The sequence below is a fragment of the Salmo salar genome, chromosome ssa02 (assembly GCF_905237065.1).
Source record: "Salmo salar chromosome ssa02, Ssal_v3.1, whole genome shotgun sequence".
NCBI lineage: Eukaryota > Metazoa > Chordata > Actinopteri > Salmoniformes > Salmonidae > Salmo > Salmo salar.
The window spans coordinates 74176038-74198950 of NC_059443.1; the positions used below are offsets into that span (position 1 = coordinate 74176038).

The following is a 22913-nucleotide window of genomic DNA, read 5'->3' on the forward strand; positions in this document are numbered from 1 at the left end:
GCTGTAATCGCTGCCAAAGGTGCTTAAACAAAATACTGATTTTAAAGGGTCTGAATACTTATTCAAATGTGATATTTCAGTGTTTTATTTGTAATACATTTGCAAAAATGTGTCATTATGGGGTATTGTGTGTAGATTGACTAGGGGAAAAAATATTCAATCAATTTTAGAATAAGGCTGTAACGTAACAAAATGTGGAAAAGGTCAAGGTGTCTGAATACTTTCCGAATGCACAGTAAGTGGAATGGTATCAAATAGATCAAACACATGGTTTCCTGGTGTTTGATGACATTCCATTTGCTCCGTTACGGCCATTATTAAGAGCCGTCCTCCCCTCAGCAGCCTCCTGTGCTCTCTTCCAGGAGCGTCCGGGCAGTAAGAAGAAGGGTCGTGAGGAGGTCGTGGTAGGGGGCAAGCGTCCTGGAGGTAAACCTGGTAAAGAACCAGGCAGAGAGCCCTCCTCCACCACAACCAGCCCTGAGAGTGACTACCAGGACCACCACACTGACTCTACTGTAGAGCCTGAACTACAGGACAAATACAGGAGACAGCTGCACCAACAGGCTAGTACACTATACTATACTATACTATACTATACTATACTATACTATACTATACTAACAGGACCACTAAACGGTCTCTACTGTACATCATGCTATACTATAGACACTACTAGTGTAATATTAGTACTTTTGTAATAACCATAATCCTTTATCCGAAATCGCTTACTAACACTGCTGTTATCTCCCCCCCTCTCTCTCTCTGTCGCTCTCTCCCTTTCTCCCTCTCTTCCTTCCTCTCTCTCTCTCTGTCGCTCTCTCTCTCTCTTCCTTTCTCTCTCTCTCTCTCTCTCTCTGTCGCTCTCTCTCCCCCTTCTCTCTCTTCCTTTATCTCTCTCTCTGTCGCTCTCTCTCTCCCCTCTCTCTCTCTCTCTTTCTGTGTCTCTCTTTCTCTGTCTGTCTTTCTCTTCCAGGTGTATATTCTAATGGAAGGCTTAGTGGACTCTCTGTGTGTGCTGTTGGATGAGTCTGCAGAGGGAAAGGCCTGAGCTGACACACACACACACACACGCTCTCTGATCACACTATAATAAATTCCACTCTTCCCTAACACACACATTTGTACAGAGAATCCATCACAGGTGCAGAGGTTTATTTCCTCACTATGACGTCAATAAACTTGCTTTGTGAACTTACTATCTTTGTTTACTTCCTATGACTGTGAGATGTGGTTGTCATACATAGCTACTTCACTCACACGCTGATTCTGCATCGGAGGAGCATGGGTTAAACGCTGACTGCATGCTACCCACTACCCAGTATCCACCCTCATCCCGCCCCCTCGCTCTCCCTCTCTCAGCTGTGTGTACGAGTACCTGCCATGCGTGCGTGTGTGAGTGGGCGCGTGAGTGTGCCATGCCGTTGGTTGTCCAATGCGGATTTCACAGTTGCTGCCCGCCTCGTGTCTCGCAACTTCACCCGAAAAGGAACAGACTACGAGTCCCTTCGGAATTCCACTGCCGTTCCACGCACGGGGCTGAAGCATGGCATTCTGCTTGTCTGTCCTCATTCGGGAATAGCCTACCGATAGCTCCCTTACTCGCTGCCTCTGTGCTACGGTTCAGTGCTGCTGATACCGGTGGTTTAGTACTGCTGGGGGAATACCGACACTGCAGAGAGAGGGAAGGAGCGGAGAGGAGGATGGTGCCTGGTGTAGGAGGAGGGAGGTGATCATGGCAGAGGTAAGCGGAACGGACAGAATGCGGTAAACTAAACACATAGGACACCTGGGTTTTTAGGCTACCGCGACATAAAAAAGAAAACAAAATACTGCGATTTTTAAACATAGCCAAAGTTTTTTATAACTGAAACTTGGATGATTTCGATAGGCTATTAGTTCGTTTGACATTAGTCGGCAGTTTATTTTTGCAACATAAGCGGTGTGTTGTATAGGTAGTGTAGGCAATTTGAGGGTGTATGTTGTGGTTAGTTAGTGTAGCCATGTTTTCTTGACAGCTCAGATTGGACGATGAGCACATCGCGTTGCATAAGAATATTTGCATGAGTGCTTTGGTAGTTTATTTGTCAATGCTTCCTCTAGCCTTTTGGGGGCCCTACGATAGATTTTGTCAGGGGGCACCTCCCCTCCTCGCAGGCAGAACGTTTTAGTGATATGTGTGGGAGTGACTAATAAAATCAATGGGGGCCCCCAGGTCAGGGCCCCTGAGCACATGCCCTGTGTCCCGGTCGGTAATTTGGTAATGATTAGGCCTATTACAAGGGTTAGATAGCTGGGTAGACTACCTTACCTAGCAATCAAAACAATGTTAGCTGACATTGGCTAATTGAGTGACGGACAGGGATTGACAACCAGTGGTGTAAAGTACTTTAGTCAAAGTAAAGGGGGGTATTATTTATATTTTTGACAACTTTTACTTCACTACATTCCTAAAGAAAATATTGTACTTTTTATTCCATGCATTTTCCCTGACACCAAAAAGTAGTCATTACATTTGGATTGCATAGCACAGAAAAAAAATGTATGAAATGTATGCATTCACTACTGTAAGTCGCTCTGGATAAGAGCGTCTGCTAAATGACTAAAATGAAATGAAAAAATAGCAGGACAGGAAACTAGTTAAATTCACGCACTTATCAAGAGAACATGTAGTCATCCCTACTGCCTCTGGCTTGGCGGATTCACTAAACACAAATGCATCTTTTGTAAATAATCTCTGAGTGTTGGAGTGTGCCCCTGGCTATCTGTACATTTTAAAAACAAGAAAATGGTGTCGTCTGCTTTGCTTAATCAAATGAATTTTAAGTAATTTTTTACTTTTGATATTTAACTATAATTGAGCAATTACATTTACATTTAAGTATATTTAAAACCAAATACTTTTAGACTTTTACTGAAGTAGTATTTTACTGGCTGACTTTCACTTTTACTTGAGTAACTTTCTATTAAGGTATCTATACTTTTACTCGAGTATGACAACTGGGTACTTTTTCCACCACTGCTGACAACAAGAGAAAAACTGCTGATGAACAAAAAACACATCTAGAAATTGTACTTTTCTAATTCTCAAGAGTAAGTTGAGACCCTGACTCAGTTTATATACAGTACCAGTTAAACATTATGGACACAACTACTCATTATTGGGTTTTTCATTATTTTTTACTATTTTCTACTTTGTAGAATAATAGTGAAGACATCAAAACTATGAAATAACACATATGGAATCATGTAGTAAGCAAAAAAGTGTTAAACAAATCAAAATATATTTTAGATTTTTTTAAAGTAGCCACCCTTTGCCTTGATGACAGCTTTCACACTCTTGGCATTCTCTCAACCAGATTCACCTGGAATGCTTTTCCAACAGTCTTGAAGGGGTTCCCACATATTTCTGAGCACTGTTGGGTCATTGTCCAGTTTAAAAACAAATGATAGTCCCACTAAGCGCAACCCAGATAGGGCTCTTGAGTGGCGCATCGGTCTAAGGCACTGCATCTCAGTGCTAGAGGCGTCACTACAGACCCTGGTTTGATTCCAGGCTGTATCACTACCTTGCCGTGATTGGGAGTCCCATAGGGTGGCGCACAATTGGCCCAGCATAGTCTGGGTTAGGGTTTGGCCGGGGTAGGCCGTCATTATAAATAAGAATTTGTTCTTAACTGACTTGCCTAGTTAAATAATGGTTAAATAAATAAAAACTTGGATGGTGTATCGCTGCAGAATGCTTTGGTAGCCATGATGGTTTAGTGTGCCTCTAATTTTTTTGCAGCAATTCAACCATGAAGGCCTGATTTACGCTTTCTCCTCAGAACAGTTGATGTTGAGATGTGTCTGTTACTTAAAGTTTGTGAAGCATTTATTTGGGCTGCAATTTCTGAGGCTGGTAATTCTAATGAACTTATCCTCTGCAGCAGAGGTAATTCTGGGTCTTCCGTTCCTGTGGTGGTCCTCATGAGAGCCAGTTTCATCATAGCGCTTGATGGTTTTTGCGACTTGCACTTGAAGAAACTTTCCCTGAAATTTAGCGGATTGACTGACTTTCATGTCTTAAAGTAATGATGGACTGTCATTTATTTTTGCTTATTTGAGATGTTCTTGCCATAATATGGACTTAGCCCTATTTGGTAAAAGACTATCTTCTGTATACCACCCCTACCTTGTCACAACACAATTGGCATCAAACGCATTAAGAAGGAAAGAAATTCCACAAATTTACTTTTAACAAGGCACACCTGTTAATTGAAATGCATTCCAGGTGACTACCTCATGAAGCTGGTTGAGAGAATGCCAAGAGTGTGCAAATCTGTCATCAAGGCAAAGGGTGGCTACTTTGAAGAATCAAAAATATATTTTGATTTGTTTAAAATGTTTTTGGTTACTACATGATTCCATTTGTGTTATTTCATAGTTTTGATGTCTTCACTATTATTCTACAATGTAGAAAATAGTAAAAATAAAGAAAAACCCTTGAACGAGTACGTGTGTCCAAACTCTTGACATGTACTGTATATTTTATTTAATAGTCGGGGGGGGGGGCCTAGTAACCTATAGCTGCTGCATGGATTGATAGCTGCCTATAGCTGCTGCTGCATGGATAGGAGGTGTGTGTGACACTGCTGGGAATAGACACGCCACCTGTCAAATGCACCTGCTCCTCTACTTCCCATGCACAGCTGACCATAAACAGGGTGACGTGTGATAAAAAAATGACATACTTACCTGATTTGTTTGATATTAATAGTAAACAATTATTTACTGAACAAACAGTAAGATATTTCTGTCCTGCTAATGCTGTGTTTTTATGGTCTCCACTCTAGTTCCCTGCAGCTAATCTGGGCGTATGGTCACTAGAGATGGCTTGAGCTGACAAATGAGTTAAAGATTGCATTACATAGACAAGATGTGGTGGGTCTAACCGAGATAGAGATAGCCAGGAGGAGTTTAGAACAATTCCTCATTGTCTCTAAATCTTCCTTGCATCTGGGAAACTAAGCCAGGGAGGGGTTAAGACAACACCCACGTGCAGATAACGACAGGATGAACCCAGAGTGGCTTATGATGCTCCTTGGTCTACATGAGGGGGGCTGAACCAACCATGACTGAGCATTGTTAGTGTCAGCTATATATAGTACTCTGCATTTGTGTAAAGCTTAGGTTACTCGGTCCAACACTCAAGGGTGGGGGATCGACCAGGCTCATTTTAGCAATAATTAATCAATATTAAATAAAGATGATTGTTTGAAGAAATATCTCTCCGTATTGAATTTCCACGACAGCTAGTTCTCCTCCACGTTCAACGGCCCAATGAGGGCTCTATCCTCAGTCACTCGTCTGCTACAAGGACCCTTACAGGGGATAGCCCATGTTGATTGGACTGATGTTACTGGGGGGGAAAAGAGGAATTCAAGGGTAGAACAAGAACAGTGCTTTTACATCCCTTCACTGAAATCTCTGAACTGCTGATATCTCCATTCTTTATTTTCTCCTCAAGTCTCTCTCTCCTCTCTCTCTTCTCTCTTCTCTCTCTTCTCTCTTCTCTCTCTCTCCTCTCTCTCTCTCTCTCTCTCCCCTCTCTCTCCCCTCTCTCTCTCCTCTCTCTCTCTTCTCTCTCTCCCCTCTCTCTCCCCCGTCTCTCACTCTCTTCATTGAGAACTGGCAAGGAGGTCATGTTTGTGTCAGCATACCCAAATTGACGTGTGTGTGTGTGTGTGTGTGTGTGTGTGTGTGTGATTTGTCAGAAAGGTGATACTGATTGAACTGCTGATGTCTCCATTCTTTATTTTCTCTGTGTCCTCAAGTCTCTCTCCTCTCTCTCCTTCTCTCTCTCTCTTCTCTCTCCTCTCCTCTTTCTCTCCTCTTTCCTGCTCTCTCCTTCTCTCTCTCTCCTCTCCTCTTTCTCTCCTCTTTCCTGCTCTCTCCTTCTCTCTCTCTTCTCTCTCTCCTCTCCTCTTTCTCTCCTCTTTCCTGCTCTCTCCTTCTCTCTCTCTCTTCTCTCTCTCCTCTCCTCTTTCTCTCCTCTTTCCTGCTCTCTCCTTCTCTCTCTCTTCTCTCTCTCCTCTCCTCTTTCTCTCCTCTTTCCTGCTCTCTCCTTCTCTCTCTCTCTTCTCTCTCTCCTCTCCTCTTTCTCTCCTCTTTCCTGCTCTCTCCTTCTCTCTCTCTCTTCTCTCTCTCCTCTCCTTTCGCTCCTCTTTCCTGCTCTCTCCTCTCTCTCCTCTCCTTTCTCTCCTCTTTCCTGCTCTCTCCTCTCCCTCCCTCTCCCTCTCTCTTCTCTCTCTTTCTTTCTCTCAGTGTGTATTGCAGTTCTTCAGTGATATTGCTGAAGTCAGCACTACTGCGGGACAAAGCATTCTGTGACTGTTCTGTTCATCCTAACATCCTATTGGAGGACGGCTGTAGAACATGCCGTCCTATAGGAGGACATTTGAAATAGAGAACCAACTAAAGACCCTGTTTGCAAACTGAGACAATAATTGGGTAAAATATCCTAACTGGTCTACTTGTGTAAATGCAGCCAAAGGGCTACACATTTGAGTTTTTGCCCCTAGCACTAACACACCTGATTCCACTCATCAACTCATGATCAAACCTGTGATTAGTGGGATCAAGTGTGTCGTGCTATGGCAAAAATAAAAATGCACCCCGTTTGGGTCCCCAGAACCAGGATGAAGAAACATTGGTTTAAATGGGTTAATTGTGATGTGAACACAGTCTGAAGTACACAGGAGCCAGATACAGGCGAGAGAAATACAGTCACAGCTCTTAAGAGATGAAGTCCCTAATGTCTCTGGTAATATATGAGTTTAGAAGTGAAAGTGGGTTACAGTGTGTGTGTGTCCTGTGCGTGAGAGGGTGTGTGTGTGTGCGTGTGTTTTGGCCTGGATAAGACCAAGCTCTGCCAGACACATCAATAGTACCACTTTTTATGACCTACTTCCTGTTAACAAGTAGAATACGGTTCCTCCTACACCCTGATCTAAGGTCAGTTATGTGTTTTCCCTCTAATGGTTCAGGATAGTATTTGGGACGTGTAATCTGGTCCTAGATCTGTGTTTAGGTTAGTATCTAATGGTTCAGGTTGATATTAGGGAAGTGTAATCTGATCCTAGATCTGTGGTTAGGTTAGTATTTAATGGTTAACGTTATGATTATGGGAGTGTAATCTGGTCCTAGATCAGTGACTAGGTTACTATCTAATGGTTCAGTCTGAATTTGTTGCAGGGGACTGACTGACTAGGTCTGCAGGCTGCAAGGCAACAAATTCAGCATTGGCCACAGGACAATAAATCAATCGAGTCTCTTCAGAGTTCTTCCCAAATGGCACCCTATTCACATTAAAGGACACTACATTAGACCAGGGCCTGTAGAGCTCTTGTTAAGAGTAGTGCACTAAATGGAATATGGTTCACTATATGAGGAATATGGTTCACTATATATGGAATATGGTTCACTACAGTGAGGGAAAAAAGTATTTGATCCCCTGCTGATTTTGCACGTTTGCCCACTGACAAAGAAATGATCAGTCTATAATTTTAATGGTAGGTTTATTTGAACAGTGAGAGACAGAATAACAACAAAAAAATCCAGAAAAACCCACGTCAAAAATGTTATAAAATGATTTGCATTTTAATGAGGGAAATCAGTATTTGACCCCTCTGCAAAACATGACTTAGTACTTGGTGGCAAAACCCTTGTTGGCAATCACAGAGGTCAGACGTTTCTTGTAGTTGGCCACCAGGTTTGCACACATCTCAGGAGGGGACTGGTCCCACTCCTCTTTGCAGATCTTCTCCAAGTCATTAAGGTTTCGAGGCAGACGTTTGGCATCTCAAACCTTCAGCTCCCTCCACAGATTTTCTATGGGATTAAGGTCTGGTGACTGGCTAGGCCACTCCAGGACCTTAATGTGCTTCTTCTTGAGCCACTCCTTTGTTGCCTTGGCCGTGTGTTTTGGGTCATTGTCATGCTGGAATACCCATCCACGACCCATTTTCAATGCCCTGGCTGAGGGAAGGAGGTTCTCACCCAAGATTTGACGGTACATGGCCCCGTCCATCGTCCCTTTGATGCGGTGAAGTTGTCCTGTCCCCTTAGCAGAAAAACACCCCAAAAGCATAATGTTTCCACCTCCATGTTTGACGGTGGAGATGGTGTTCTTGGGGTCATAGGCAGCATTCCTCCTCCTCCAAACATGGCGAGTTGAGTTGATGCCAAAGAGCTCCATTTTGGTCTCATCTGACCACAACACTTTCACCAGTTGTCCTCTGAATCATTCAGATGTTCTTTGGCAAACTTCAGACGGGCATGTATATGTGCTTTCTTGAGTAGGGGGACCTTGCGGGCTCTGCAGGATTTCAGTCCTTCACGGCGTAGTGTGTTACCAATTGTTTTCTTGGTGACTATGGTCCCAGCTGCCTTGAGATCATTGACAAGATCCTCTCGTGTAGTTCTGGGCTGATTCCTCACCGTTCTCATGATCATTGCAACTCCACGAGGTGAGATCTTGCATGGAGGCCCAGGCCGAGACAGTTCTTTTGTGTTTCTTCCATTTGCAAATAATGCACCAACTGTTGTCACCTTCTCATCAAGCTGCTTGGCGATGGTCTTGTAGTCCATTCCAGCATTGTGTAGGTCTACAATCTTGTCCCTGACATCCTTGGAGAGCTCTTTGGTCTTGGCCATGGTGGAGAGTTTGGAATCTGATTGATTGATTGCTTCTGTGGACAGGTGTCTTTTATACAGGTAACAAACTGAGATTAGGAGCACTCCCTTTAAGAGTGTTCCTAATCTCTGCTCGTTACCTGTATAAAAGACACCTGGGAGCCAGAATTTTTTCAGTTCTATGTCTGTTCTAGGGTATTTAGATCTATGTTTAGGTAATTGGGATTGGGGCCTTCAATTGGAGGCAGCTGGTTATCGTTGCCTCTGATTGAAGGTCCTATATTTAGGAGTATGTTTGTTATGGGTATGGTGGGAGGTTGTTCTTTGCACTGCTGTATTTAGCCTGCAAGACTGTTAGTTCGTTCGTTTCTTGTTTTGTTTATTAAGTGTTCACAAATAAAGTTAAGATGAGCACTCGACCCGCTGCGCCTTGGTCCATTCACTACGACGACCGTGACAATATGAGGAATATGGTTCACTATATAAGGAATATGGTTCACTATATGAGGAATATGGTTCACTATATAGGGAATATGGTTCACTATATGAGGAACAGGATTCACTATATGTGGAATATGGTTCACTATATATGGAAAATTATTCACTAAATGAGGAATATGGTTCACTGTATGAGGCATATGGTTTACTGTATGAGGAATATGGTTCACTGTATGAGGAATAAGGTTCACTGTATGAGGAATATGGTTCACAGTATGAGGAATATGGTTCACAGTATGAGGAATATGGTTCACTGTATGAGGAATATGGTTCACCGTATGAGGAATATGGTTCACTGTATGAGGAATAGGGTTCAATATATGAGGAATAGGGTTCACTATATTAGGAATAGGGTTCACTATATGAGGAATAGGGTTCACTATATATGGAATAGGGTTCACTATATTTATTTATTTCACCTTTATTTAACCAGGTAGACGAGTTGAAAACAAGTTCTCATTTACAACTGCGACCTGGCCAAGATAAAGCAAAGCAGTGCGACACAAACAACACAGAGTTACACATGGGATAAACAAACATACACTCAATAACACAATAGAAAAAATATATACAGTGTGTGCAAATGTAGTAAGATTAGGGAGGTATGGCAGTAAATAGGCCATAGTGGCGAAATAATTACAATTTAGTATTAACACTGGAGTGATAGATGTGCAGCAGATGAATGTGCAGGTAGAGATACTGGGGTGCAAAAGAGCAAGAAGATAAATATCAATATGGGGATGAGGTAGTTGGGTGGGCTATTACCAGATGGGCTGTGTACAGTAAGCTGCTTTGAAAGCTGATGCTTAAAGTTAGTGAGGGAGATATAAGTCTCCAGCTTCAGTGATATTTGCAATTCGTTCCAGTCATTGGCAGCAGAGAACTGGAAGGCAAGGTGGCCAAAGGAAGTGTTGGCTTTGGGGGTGACCAGTGCAATATACCTGCTGGAGCGTGTGCTACGGGTGGGTGTTGCTATGGTGACCAGTGAGCTGAGAATAAGGCGGGGGCATTACCTAGCAAAGCCTTATAGATGACCTGGAGCCAGTGGGTTTGGCGACGAATATGAAGCGAGGGCCAGCCAACGAGAGCATACAGGTCGCAGTGGTGGGTAGTATATGGGGCTTTGGTGACAAAACGGATGGCACTGTGATAGACTACATCAAATTAGCTGAGTAGAGTGTTGGAGGCTATTTTGTAAATGACATCGCCGAAGTCGAGGATCGGTAGGATAGTCAGTTTTACGAGGGTATGTTTAGCAGCATAAGTGAAGGAGGCTTTGCTGCGAAATAGGAAGCCGATTCTAGATTTAATTTTGGATTGGAGATGTTTAATATGAGTCTGGAAGGAGAGTTTAAAGTCTAACCAGACACCTAGATATTTGTAGTTGTCCACATATTCTAAGTCAGAAGCATCCAGAGTATTGATGCTAGACAGGCGGGCGGGTGTGGGCAGCGATTGGTTGAAGAGCATATAGGGAATATGGTTCACTATATGGGGAATATGGTTCACTATATATGGAATATGGTTCACTATATGAGGAATATGGTTCACTATATGGGGAATATGGTTCACTATATATGGAATATATATACTGCTCAAAAAAATAAAGGGAACACTTAAACAACACAATGTAACTCCAAGTCAATCACACTTCTGTGAAATCAAACTGTCCACTTAGGAAGCAACACTGATTGACAATAAATTTCACATGCTGTTGTGCAAATGGAATAGACAACAGGTGGAAATTATAGGCAATAAGCAAGACACCCCCAATAAAGGAGTGGTTCTGCAGGTGGAGACCACAGACCACTTCTCAGTTCCTATGCTTCCTGGCTGATGTTTTGGTCACTTTTGAATGCTGGCGGTTCTTTCACTCTAGTGGTAGCATGAGACGGAGTCTACAACCCACACAAGTGGCTCAGGTAGTGCAGCTCATCCAGGATGGCACATCAATGCGAGCTGTGGCAAGAAGGTTTGCTGTGTCTGTCCAGAGCATGGAGGCGCTACCAGGAGACAGGCCAGTACATCAGGAGACGTGGAGGAGGCTGTAGGAGGGCAACAACCCAGCAGCAGGACCGCTACCTCTGCCTTTGTGCAAGGAGGAGCACTGCCAGAGCCCTGCAAAATGACCTCCAGCAGGCCACAAATGTGCATGTGTCTGCTCAAACGGTCAGAAACAGACTCCATGAGGGTGGTATGAGGGCCCGCCGTCCACAGGTGGGGGTTGTGCTTACAGCCCAACACCATGCAGGACGTTTGGCATTTGCCAGAGAACACCAAGATTGACAAATTCGCCACTGGCGCCCTGTGCTCTTCACAGATGAAAGCAGGTTCACACTGAGCACGTGACAGATGTGACAGAGTCTGGAGACGCCGTGGAGAACATTCTGCTGCCTGCAACAGCCTCCAGCATGACCGGTTTGGCCATGGGTCAGTCATGGTGTGGGGTGGCATTTCTTTGGGGGGCCGCACAGCCCTCCATGTGCTCGCCAGAGGTAGCCTGACTGCCATTAGGTACCGAGATGAGATCCTCAGACCCCTTGTGAGACCATATGCTGGTGCGGTTGGACCTGGGTTCCTCCTAATGCAAGACAATGCTAGACATCATGTGGCTGGAGTGTGTCAGCAGTTCCTGCAAGAGGAAGGCATTGATGCTATGGACTGGCCCGCCCGTTCCCCAGACCTGAATCCAATTGAGCACATCTGGGACATCATGTCTCGCTCCATCCACCAACGCCACGTTGCACCACAGACTGTCCAGGAGTTGGCGGATGCTATAGTCCAGGTCTGGGAGGAGATCCCTCCGGAGACCATCCGCCACCTCATCAGGAGCATGCCCAGGCATTGTAGGGAGGTCATACAGGCACGTGGAGGCCACACACACTACTGAGCCTCATTTTGACTTGTTTTAAGGACATTACATCAAAGTTGGATGAGCCTGTAGTGTGGTTTTCCACTTTAATTTTGAGTGTGACTCCAAATCCAGACCTCCATGGGTTGATAAATTGGATTTCCATTGATTATTTTTGTGTGATTTTGTTGTCAGCACATTCAACTATGTAAAGAAAAAAGTATTTAATAAGATTATTTCTTTCATTCAGATCTAGGATGTGTTGTTTTAGTGTTCCCTTTATTTTTTTGAGCTGTGTAGTTCACTATATGGGGAATATGGTAACTAGCAATTTAACAGTTGAAGTATTTAGTAGTCATATTACTGGATAATTAGCTAATTAACTAAGGAGCAGTTGAGTTGATGATATTGACTTGTATTAACACATTTTAATTGTTATTTTAGAGTTTAATTGTCTGTCTATCACCCTGTTTCTTTTGTCTTTCTTTCCTTTCTCCTTCTCTCCCTCCCTCTCTCTCCCTCTCTCTCTCTTTCTCTCCTACAGTGGTGCCTCTGACCCCCTCTCCAAAGAGCGGAGACTCTACCGCCTCAACTACCTCCCTCCTCCTCCCTCTTATCCCAAACCCCTTACCTCACCCCCTCTAACATTTACCTTACACCCCTAACGCCCCCCCCAACACGAGTCACCATGACGACCTCAGCGTTGCGTCGCCAGGTGAAGAACATCGTTCACAACTACTCTGAGGCAGAGATCAAGGTGACTGTAACTAACTATACTAACTCTACTATATTTTAGACTTTCCTTCTGTGTGTTGTAGAAAGTTGTTTGCCTGGTGTGTTCCCACCTGTGGTCCCGGCTGGATTATTTAACCATTGGGTATACTGTGGTGTAATGTAGGGTAACACTGTGGCGTAATGTAGGGTAACACTGTGGCGTAATGTAGGGTAACACTGTGGTGTAATGTAGGGTAACACTGTGGCGTAATGTAGGGTAACACTGTGGCGTAATGTAGGGTAACACTGTGGCGTAATGTAGGGTAACACTGTGGCATAATGTAGGGTAACACTGTGGCGTAATGTAGGGTAACACTGTGGCGTAATGTAGGGTAACACTGTGGCGTAATGTAGGGTAACACTGTGGCGTAATGTAGGGTAACACTGTGGTGTAATGTAGGGTAACACTGTGGCGTAATGTAGGGTAACACTGTGGCGTAATGCCGGGTAACACTGTGGCGTAATGTAGGGCAACACTGTGGCGTAACGCCGGGCAACACTGTGGCGTAACGCCGGGCAACACTGTGGCGTAATGCCGGGCAACACTGTGGCGTAACGCCGGGCAACACTGTGGCGTAACGCCGGGCAACACTGTGGCGTAACGCCGGGCAACACTGTGGCGTAACGCCGGGCAACACTGTGGCGTAACGCCGGGCAACACTGTGGCGTAACGCCGGGCAACACTGTGGCGTAACGCCGGGCAACACTGTGGCGTAACGCCGGGCAACACTGGCGTAACGCCAGGCAACACTGTGGCGTAACGCCAGGCAACACTGTGGCGTAACGCCAGGCAACACTGTGCCGTAACGCCAGGCAACACTGTGGCGTAACGCCAGGCAACACTGTGGCGTAACGCCAGGCAACACTGTGGCGTAACGCCAGGCAACACTGTGGCGTAACGCCAGGCAACAATGTGGTGTAATGTCAGGTAGCTTGCTATTCAGTTTGATAGTTCCATACTCGGCTATGAATTGATACATGTTCATTAATGATTTATTGACTACTTACAAAGCCTTTCTACACTATTGGTAGCCCCTACCTTTCACACCTGCTACACTGGGTCGTTGAGAAGGCAGCCCATCATTATAGGTAAAATGTTACCAGAAATGTGCCCCCCCCCACCCCTCTTCTAAACCTGATGTGTGATACTACTTTCTCTCATTCCAATAAACCTCCCTCCTCAACCAGGTGCGCGAGGCGACGTCCAACGACCCGTGGGGCCCCTCCTCCTCGCTGATGTCAGAGATCGCTGACCTCACCTTTAACGTGGTGGCGTTTGCTGAGGTCATGGGCATGGTCTGGAAACGCCTCAACGACCACGGGAAGAACTGGAGACACGTCTACAAGGTAAACACCTTTAAAGAGACACCATTACGTCTACAAGGGAGACACCATTACGTCTACAAGGTAAACACCTTTAAAGGGACACCATTACGTCTACAAGGTAAACACCTTTAAAGACACACCATTACGTCCACAAGGTAAACACCTTTAAAGACACACCATTACGTCCACAAGGTAAACACCTTTAAAGACACACCATTACGTCCACAAGGTAAACACCTTTAAAGACACACCATTACGTCCACAAGGTAAACACCTTTAAAGACACACCATTACGTCTACAAGGTAAACACCTTTAAAGACACACCATTACGTCCACAAGGTAAACACCTTTAAAGACACACCATTACGTCCACAAGGTAAACACCTTTAAAGACACACCATTACATCTACCATTTCCTGGTTGCTAAAATTCTAATAGTTTATGTGGCTAAACAAGCAGCCAGTGTATAGAGAATCACTGTACCATCTAAACTGCTGTGAATTATATTTTCCATAACCAAAAATATTGTACTTTCAACTGTTTGAAGCTGGTGTACAAAACGGAAAGTAAAAGATGCAAAAAAATTAACTTAAGAAGGGAGGCGTAGAAATAGTGCACATAGAACAGATCTACCGCTTCCTAGACTTGCTTTCAATGAAAATGTGAATTTGGAATAGTTACATTTTCCAGCTTTAAATCAGTCTATTTTGGTCTTGTTTTATTATCCTATTCCTGTGGGTTTGTACTCATTTTTATCCTTCTATGCAGCTTTTATTGTCTTTTATCTAGATATATATTTAAGTGATGTATTTAAGTGTTTGTTTAGTATGTACAGCATCTTGAGTTGTGGTGTCTGTATGAAATGTGCAGTAGAAATAAAGTTCTATTATATGACAAGGCCCTGACGCTGCTCGACTACTTGATCAAGACCGGCTCAGAGAGAGTGGCTCAGCAGTGCCGCGAGAACGCATTCACCATACAGGTGGGTGGGGGAAACTGGAGTACGGTGGGGAGGGTGTTCTGGCACAAAATGGCAGTGAGAACTCATTCACCATACAGGTGCGTGGGGGAAACTGGAGTACGGTGGGGAGGGTGTTCTGGCACAAAATGGCAGTGAGAACTCATTCACCATACAGGTGGGTGGGGGAAACTGGAGTACGGTGGGGAGGGTGTTCTGGCACAAAATGGCAGTGAGAACTCATTCACCATACAGGTGGGTGGGGGAAACTGGAGTACGGTGGGGAGGGTGTTCTGGCACAAAATGATATAAATGCTGCAGTGGACTCCTGCTCTCCTCTCTTAGAAATAAAGGTGCTATCGAGAACCTTAAAGGGTTATTCGGCTGTCCCCTGAGGAGAACCCTTTGAAGAACCTTTTTTAGTTTCAGGTAGAACCCTTTTGTGTTCCATGCAAAACCCTTTCCACAGAGGGTTCTACATGGAACCAAAAAGGGTTCTACCTGGAGACAAAAAGGGTTCTACCTGGAACTAAAAAGGGTTCTCCTATGGGGACAGTCGAATAACCCTTCATTAGCTCATTGTTATGGATGTATCCAAATAATTGTCACTAGAAAACAGCTTAGATTTGTGTCGGGACTATTATCTTGTGGAAGGATGAAATAGTATGAATATATTTAAAGTTTTTAATGAAAATATGTCAATCATTATTTGTATATAATATAATGCTAAGGAATCAATTTGATATTAAATCCTCATCATCATGTCTCCATGTAGACGCTGCGTGACTTCCAGTACATGGACCGTGATGGCCGTGACCAGGGGGGCAACGTGAGGGAGAAGGCCCGCCAGCTGGTGTCTCTTCTCAGGGACGAGGAACGGCTCAGACAGGAGAGGAGCCAGGCATTGACGACTAAAGAACGCATGACGGCTGGAACGGGGACGGGGGGAGGAGGAGGAGGGCCGGGGGGAGGAGGAGGGATGGGACATGGAGTGGTACCTCCAGCGTACCAACCAGGGCGAAGGACCAGCCAGCCAAATATGGCAGCTCTCTATGGGGAAGAGTTTATCCGCTCCCGGGGCTCACCCTCCTCCTTTAACTGTGAGTGTAGACTTTAACACTTCCCCTTTAACTGTGAGTGTAGACTTTAACACTTCCCCTTTAACTGTGAGTGTAGACTTAAAAAATTTCCCTTTAACTGTGAGGGTAGACTTTAACACTTCCCCTTTAACTGTGAGTGTAGACTTTAACACTTCCCCTTTAACTGTGAGTGTAGACTTTAACACTTCCCCTTTAACTGTGAGTGTAGACTTTAATACTTCCCCTTTAACTGTGAGTGTAGACTTTAATACTTCCCCTTTAACTGTGAGGGTAGACTTTAACACTTCCCCTTTAACTGTGAGGGTAGACTTTAACACTTCCCCTTTAATTGTGAGTGTAGACTTTAACACTTCCCCTTTAACTGTGAGTGTAGACTTTAATACCTTCCCTGTAATGTAGTACCAAATTCAGAATGATACTTTATAGACTTTTACTTCACCTGTGTGTGCTCATTTTCAAGCACGACCACACAACTTCATATACACACACACACACACACAGCACAAATTGAGTCTGGACAATCAATGAAATAGATTAAAGCTATGAATAACACAAGACAACTGGCAAATATTTATCCTCTCTCCATATCTGTTTCTGTCCCCCCTCTCTCACCCTCCTCTGCCCCCTCTGTCTCTCTGTCTCTCTCTCTGTCTCTCTCTCTTCCTCCCCCAACTCTCTCCCCCATCTCTCTCTCCCCCCATCTCTCTCTCTCTCCCCCAGCCTCTTCATCCTCTCCTCGTGAAGCGTCTTATCTAGAACAAGCCCGCCCCCAGACCAGCGGAGAGGAGGAGCTACAGTTACAGCTGGCCCTGGCCATGAGCAGAGAGGAGAGCGAGAAGGTGAAACACACACACATTCTGAAGTGGGAGTCAGTGAGGTGGGCTGGACTCCTACACTGCCTCTCAGAGTGCATCTGTCATATCAGTGATGTCACCAACACCAGCTCAATGAGCTCAACAGCACCACTGTGTGGTGGGACAAACTATTACACACAGCTGCTGGGGTGTATGAACTAGGGCCGAAGGGAAGCAAACGTTGGGGGGGGGCTACATGAACTTGTCCAATAGGAAAAGCTTGTTTTCGTTTTCCGTTGCAAAACATTTAGCTACCGTGTGCACTAATGAATACAACCCTGCTGTGTCCTTTCCTTAGCAGGGACGTGGGAAAGTGTGTTGCTGTGGTTACCTTCTTACTCCCTAGGTTCATCCTGCAGCTGGTCTCTCTCTCTCTTCTCTCTTCTCTCTCCTCTCTCTCTCTCTCTCTCTCTCTCTCTCTTCTCTCTCTCTCTCTCTCTCTCTCTCTCTCTGATTGATGCTGATTGATACTGAATGCTCATTGGTTAGTCAGATGCTAATCACTGACACAACCCCTCTTCAGCTGGCCCCGCCTCCTCCCATTGCTATGGAGACAGATGACACACAGCTACAGATAGCGCTGAGCCTTAGCAAAGAGGAGCAGGTACACACACATTGCAGATTGTCCCTCCTCTGCCTGCTTCACCAGTGTGTGTATGGTAACCCCCTGCAGTGCCATGTGAATCCTGTCCTCTAACTAACTATTCTGTCCCCCTCCAGATTCCATCCTTACCTCTGCCGGCTCCATCTCCTAGTTTAATCTACCATTTCCCCTTCATCCCTTCATCCCTCCCTCTACCCTCTCCTCCCTCTCCCTACCCTCTCCTCCCTCTCCCCTCATCCCTCCCTCTACCCTCTCCCCTCTCCTCCTCCTCATCCCTCCCTCTCCTCTCCTCTCCCTCCCTCTCTCGCTCCTCTCCACCTCATCCCTCCCTCTCCCCTCTCCTCATCCCTCCCTCTCCTCCTCCTCATCCCTCCCTCTCCTCCTCCTCATCCCTCCCTCTCTCCTCTCCTCCCTCTCCCCTCCCTCTCTCCTCATCCCTCCCTCTCCCCTCTCCTCCTCTCTCTCTCCTCTCCTCCTCATCCCTCCCTCTCCCTCTCTCCTCATCCCTCCCTCTCCCCTCTCCTCCTCTCCTCTCCTCCTCATCCCTCCCTCTCCCCTCTCTTCCTTTCCCTCCCTCTCTCTACCCTCTCCCTCCCTCCCTCCCTCCCGTTCCCCTCTCCTCTCCCTCCCTCTCTCCTCTCCTCCACTTCATCCCTCCCTCCTCTCCGTTACAGGGCTGTAATATCAATCCCTTTTTTTTCTTTCTAACAGTTCAGTTGTTTTCCTAAAATATAGTGAAATGAACTAATGTGTGTGTCTGTGTGTGTCTTGTGTGTGTCGTGTCTGCGTCGTGTGTGCGTGTGTACACGTGTCCACAGTGTCTCCATGGTAACTGTGTAGATGATGTCACCATGCCGCCTCTGCAGGACCAGCGTTGTCTCCAAGGAGATGAGTCGTTTCTGCAGAGAGTCCTGGATGAGAGCAGGAGGGCCAGTCACACAGGGGAGGTGAGGGGGTGGGTGAGAGAGAGAGAGAGAACAAGAGAGAGAGAGAGAGGGGTTAATATGCTTTGTTATGATTCTGAAGGTCAGATAGCAGCCATGACAAGCTGCCTTGTGGGGGATCGTTTCAGCTTGTTTTGTCTTGTTTTTGATGCCATGTCTTGTTTTGAGGTGTTTTGACTCGTCTATGCTAATATGGCAAATAAATCCGCTAGTTAGCTAACCAACCGCTGTAACGATGTATTTGAGAGACAACAAGTGCTCATCATACAAATGTATTTATGGTTTCAATAAACATTTGGAGACTAAAATCTAGTTTACATGTTGTCAACGATCTAAGCCAACTGTTTTGTCCCATAGCTGAACAATCAGCCTATGACTCTGAAAGCAGCGTCTCCTTGACAACCAGATGTTTGTGATTCTGTTTCTCTCCAGTCCGCCATGTTGGATCTGGTGGATATATTTGGCCCCTCTGAGGCTCCGCCCCCAGCTGACGACCTCTGGAACGCCCAGCCTGCTGTGACCTCTGACCCTTGGGACTCTGTGGGTGAGTGGTACACGCGCCCACACACACACACAACCACACGCGCTCTGCCATGCAAACTCTGCATTGCAAAACGTGCGCACCCTCTCTCTCAACAGCAGTCCACTCCAACACTCCTGTGATTGGTAGTCCCTGGGCGACCCGCCCCTCCTCCAGCAGCCCAACCAATCCCTGGGCTCCGTCACGCTCTCCCACCTGGGAAGCTCCGCCCACATCATCCAGCCCTGTCATTCAAGGCTGGGAGAGCCCGCCCCCTCTTACAGGGGACGGTACTGATAGGACGGATCCCTTCTCTGTCAGGGAGGAGGAGGAGTGTAAAGGAGAGGAGGGACCACCTCAACCTGGCAGTCCAACTGGTAACACACACACACACACACACACACACGTTTGTTTTCCCTTCTGTATATGTTGTGTTTATACCTGCTGATGTCATTACCTCCCCCTCCACAGGCCCAGACGTGTTTGGGGAGCGTGTTCTGTCCCCCGAGGTGAACGGGCGAGGGGGGGGCAGTCCGGAGATGTTTGACCTGTCCCGTCTCGCCCCCCCCCAGGGCTCCGCGGCCCCCCGGATGTGTCGCACCCCAGAAGCCTTCCTGGGACCTACGGGGGCGTCGCTCGTCAACCTGGACACACTCATCCCCCCTAATCCTCCTAGCAGGACCCACAACAACCCCTTCCTCTTAGGTGAGAAGAAACACACACCTACTGTCAAAAATAAACTCACACTGCCAATGTCTAAATACTAGAACTTTCTCCCTCCCTCTCACTCTCTCCCCATCCCTCCCTCTCACTCTCTCCCCATCCCTCCCTCCTTCTCTCCTCCTCCTCTCCCCATCCCTCCCTCTCACTCTCTCCCCATCCCTCCCTCCTTCTCTCCCCATCCTCCTCTCCCCATCCCTCCCTCTCACTCTCTCCCCATCCCTCCCTCCTTCTCTCCTCCTCCTCTCCCCATCCCTCCCTCTCACTCTCTCCCCATCCCTCCCTCCTTCTCTCCCCATCCCTCCCTCTCACTCTCTCCCCATCCCTCCCTCTCACTCTCTCTCCCTCCTTCCTCCTCTCTCTCCCCATCCCTCCCTCTCACTCTCTCCCCTCCTTCCTCCTCTCTCTCCCCATCCCTCCCTCTCACTCTCTCCCCATCCCTCCCTCCTTCTCTCCCCATCCCTCCCTCTCACTCTCTCCCCCTCCTTCCTCCTCTCTCTCCCCATCCCTCCCTCCTCTTTCTCCCCTTCTCTCTTTCTTCCTCCCCCTGTTCTCTCTCCCCCTGCTCCACTCTCCCTCCCTCCCTCCTACCCTCTCCTTCTCTCAATTTCAATGTAAGGGTTTTATTGGCATGGGAAACATATGATGACATTGCCAAAGCAAGTGAAATAGATAATAAACAAAAGTGAAATAAACAATAAAAATTAACAGTAAACATTACACTCACAAAAGTTCCAAAAGAATAAAGGCATTTCAAATGTCATATTATGTCTATATACAGTGTTGTAACGATGTACAAATGGTTAAAGTACAAAAGGGAAAATAAATAGACATAAATTTGGGTTGTATTTACAATGGTGTTATAGATCTGTCTCTCTCTCCAGGTCTGAGTGTTCCCTCTCCCACCAACCCATTCCACTGTGACCAGCCCCGTCTCACACTCAACCAGATGCTTCGTCCCTGTTCCACCTCCCCACTCCCCCCTCACACCCTCCCCTACAGCCCCTCTCTCCCCCTCCCTCTCCCACACCACACCCAGCCCTCCCCCGGCCTCCTGGACCTCCCCTCTAACCTGCCCCATCCCCTCCTCCCCCTCTCCCCCGCCCCGGCCCACCGCGTCCCACCCCAGTCTCACACACACAGCCACAACCCCTTCCTCTGAGGCCTGCTGGGAGATGGAGAGGCAGCTGGCTCTTCAACTGGATCAAGCTGTTTTTATCCTCCTGGAGGTTCAGGTGAAACCCCTCAGAGAGAGAGAGAGAGAGAGAGGAATAGGACCCATTAGCGCTTCAACGAGAGCATGAATGCACCCCGTACCCCTTACCCATCTGTCTAACTCTCTCCCCCCGTGCCCCTTACCCATCTGTCTAACTCTCTCCCCCCGTACCCCTTACCCATCTGTCTAACTCTCTCCCCCCGTGCACCTTACCCATCTGTCTAACTCTCTCCCCCCGCACCCTTACCCATCTGTCTAACTCTCTCCCCCCGTACCCCTTACCCATCTGTCTAACTCTCTCCCCCCGTACCCCTTACCCATCTGTCTAACTCTCTCCCCCCGCGCACCCTTACCCATCTGTCTAACTCTCTCCCCCCGTACCCCTTACCCATCTGTCTAACTCTCTCCCCCCGTACCCCTTACCCATCTGTCTAACTCTCTCCCCCCGTACCCCTTACCCATCTGTCTAACTCTCTCCCCCCGTACCCCTTACCCATCTGTCTAACTCTCTCCCCCGTACCCCTTACCCATCTGTCTAACTCTCTCCCCCGTACCCCCTTACCCATCTGTCTAACTCTCTCCCCCCGTACCCCTTACCCATCTGTCTAACTCTCTCCCCCGTACCCCTTACCCATCTGTCTAACTCTCTCCCCCGTGCCCCTTACCCATCTGTCTAACTCTCTCCCCCGTACCCCTTACCCATCTGTCTAACTCTCTCCCCCGTACCCCTTACCCATCTGTCTAACTCTCTCCCCCGTACCCCTTACCCATCTGTCTAACTCTCTCCCCCGTACCCCTTACCCATCTGTCTAACTCTCTCCCCCCGTACCCCTTACCCATCTGTCTAACTCTCTCCCCCCGTACCCCTTACCCATCTGTCTAACTCTCTCCCCCCGTACCCCTTACCCATCTGTCTAACTCTCTCCCCCGTACCCCTTACCCATCTGTCTAACTCTCTCCCCCGTGCCCCTTACCCATCTGTCTAACTCTCTCCCCCCGTACCCCTTACCCATCTGTCTAACTCTCTCCCCCGCACCCCTTACCCATCTGTCTAACTCTCTCCCCCCGTACCCCTTACCCATCTGTCTAACTCTCTCCCCCCGCACCCTTACCCATCTGTCTAACTCTCTCCCCCGTACCCCTTACCCATCTGTCTAACTCTCTCCCCCGTACCCCTTACCCATCTGTCTAACTCTCTCCCCCGTACCCCTTACCCATCTGTCTAACTCTCTCCCCCCGTACCCCTTACCCATCTGTCTAACTCTCTCCCCCGTACCCCTTACCCATCTGTCTAACTCTCTCCCCCCGCACCCTTACCCATCTGTCTAACTCTCTCCCCCGTACCCCTTACCCATCTGTCTAACTCTCTCCCCCGCGCCCCTTACCCATCTGTCTAACTCTCTCCCCCCGTACCCCTTACCCATCTGTCTAACTCTCTCCCCCCGTACCCCTTACCCATCTGTCTATCTCTCTCCCCCGTACCCCTTACCCATCTGTCTAACTCTCTCCCCCGTGCACCTTACCCATCTGTCTAACTCTCTCCCCCGCGCACCCTTACCCATCTGTCTAACTCTCTCCCCCGTACCCCTTACCCATCTGTCTAACTCTCTCCCCCCGTACCCCTTACCCATCTGTCTAACTCTCTCCCCCGTACCCCTTACCCATCTGTCTAACTCTCTCCCCCGTACCCCTTACCCATCTGTCTAACTCTCTCCCCCGTACCCCTTACCCATCTGTCTAACTCTCTCCCCCGTGCCCCTTACCCATCTGTCTAACTCTCTCCCCCCCGTACCCCTTACCCATCTGTCTGTCTCTCTCCCCCGTACCCCTTACCCATCTGTCTAACTCTCTCCCCCCGTACCCCTTACCCATCT

General features: G+C 47.2%; 1 protein-coding gene across 1 annotated transcript; it reads left to right on the forward strand.

Annotated features, from left to right (window-relative positions):
• The first annotated feature begins 976 nt into the window (after positions 1-976).
• epn3b (epsin 3b) lies at positions 977-20985 on the forward strand. Its single transcript, XM_045713283.1, has 12 exons — positions 977-1741; positions 12567-12779; positions 13985-14143; positions 15022-15105; positions 15857-16181; positions 16902-17020; positions 17559-17639; positions 18458-18586; positions 19016-19127; positions 19223-19480; positions 19575-19808; positions 20708-20985. The coding sequence occupies exons 2-12, from the start codon at positions 12711-12713 to the stop codon at positions 20983-20985; spliced, it is 1848 nt and encodes a 615-aa protein (XP_045569239.1). The 5' UTR covers positions 977-1741; positions 12567-12710.
• The last annotated feature ends 1928 nt before the right edge of the window (positions 20986-22913 follow it).

Excerpts from the sequence above, each read along its gene's own strand:
- epn3b (XM_045713283.1), top strand. The coding sequence starts at position 12,711 with ATGACGACCTCAGCGTTGCGTCGCCAGGTGAAGAACATCGTTCACAAC. Across the intron at positions 14,144-15,021 it reads ACTGGAGACACGTCTACAAG|GCCCTGACGCTGCTCGACTA; the intron begins GTAAACACCTTT and ends TTATATGACAAG. Across the intron at positions 16,182-16,901 it reads CTCACCCTCCTCCTTTAACT|CCTCTTCATCCTCTCCTCGT; the intron begins GTGAGTGTAGAC and ends TCTCTCCCCCAG.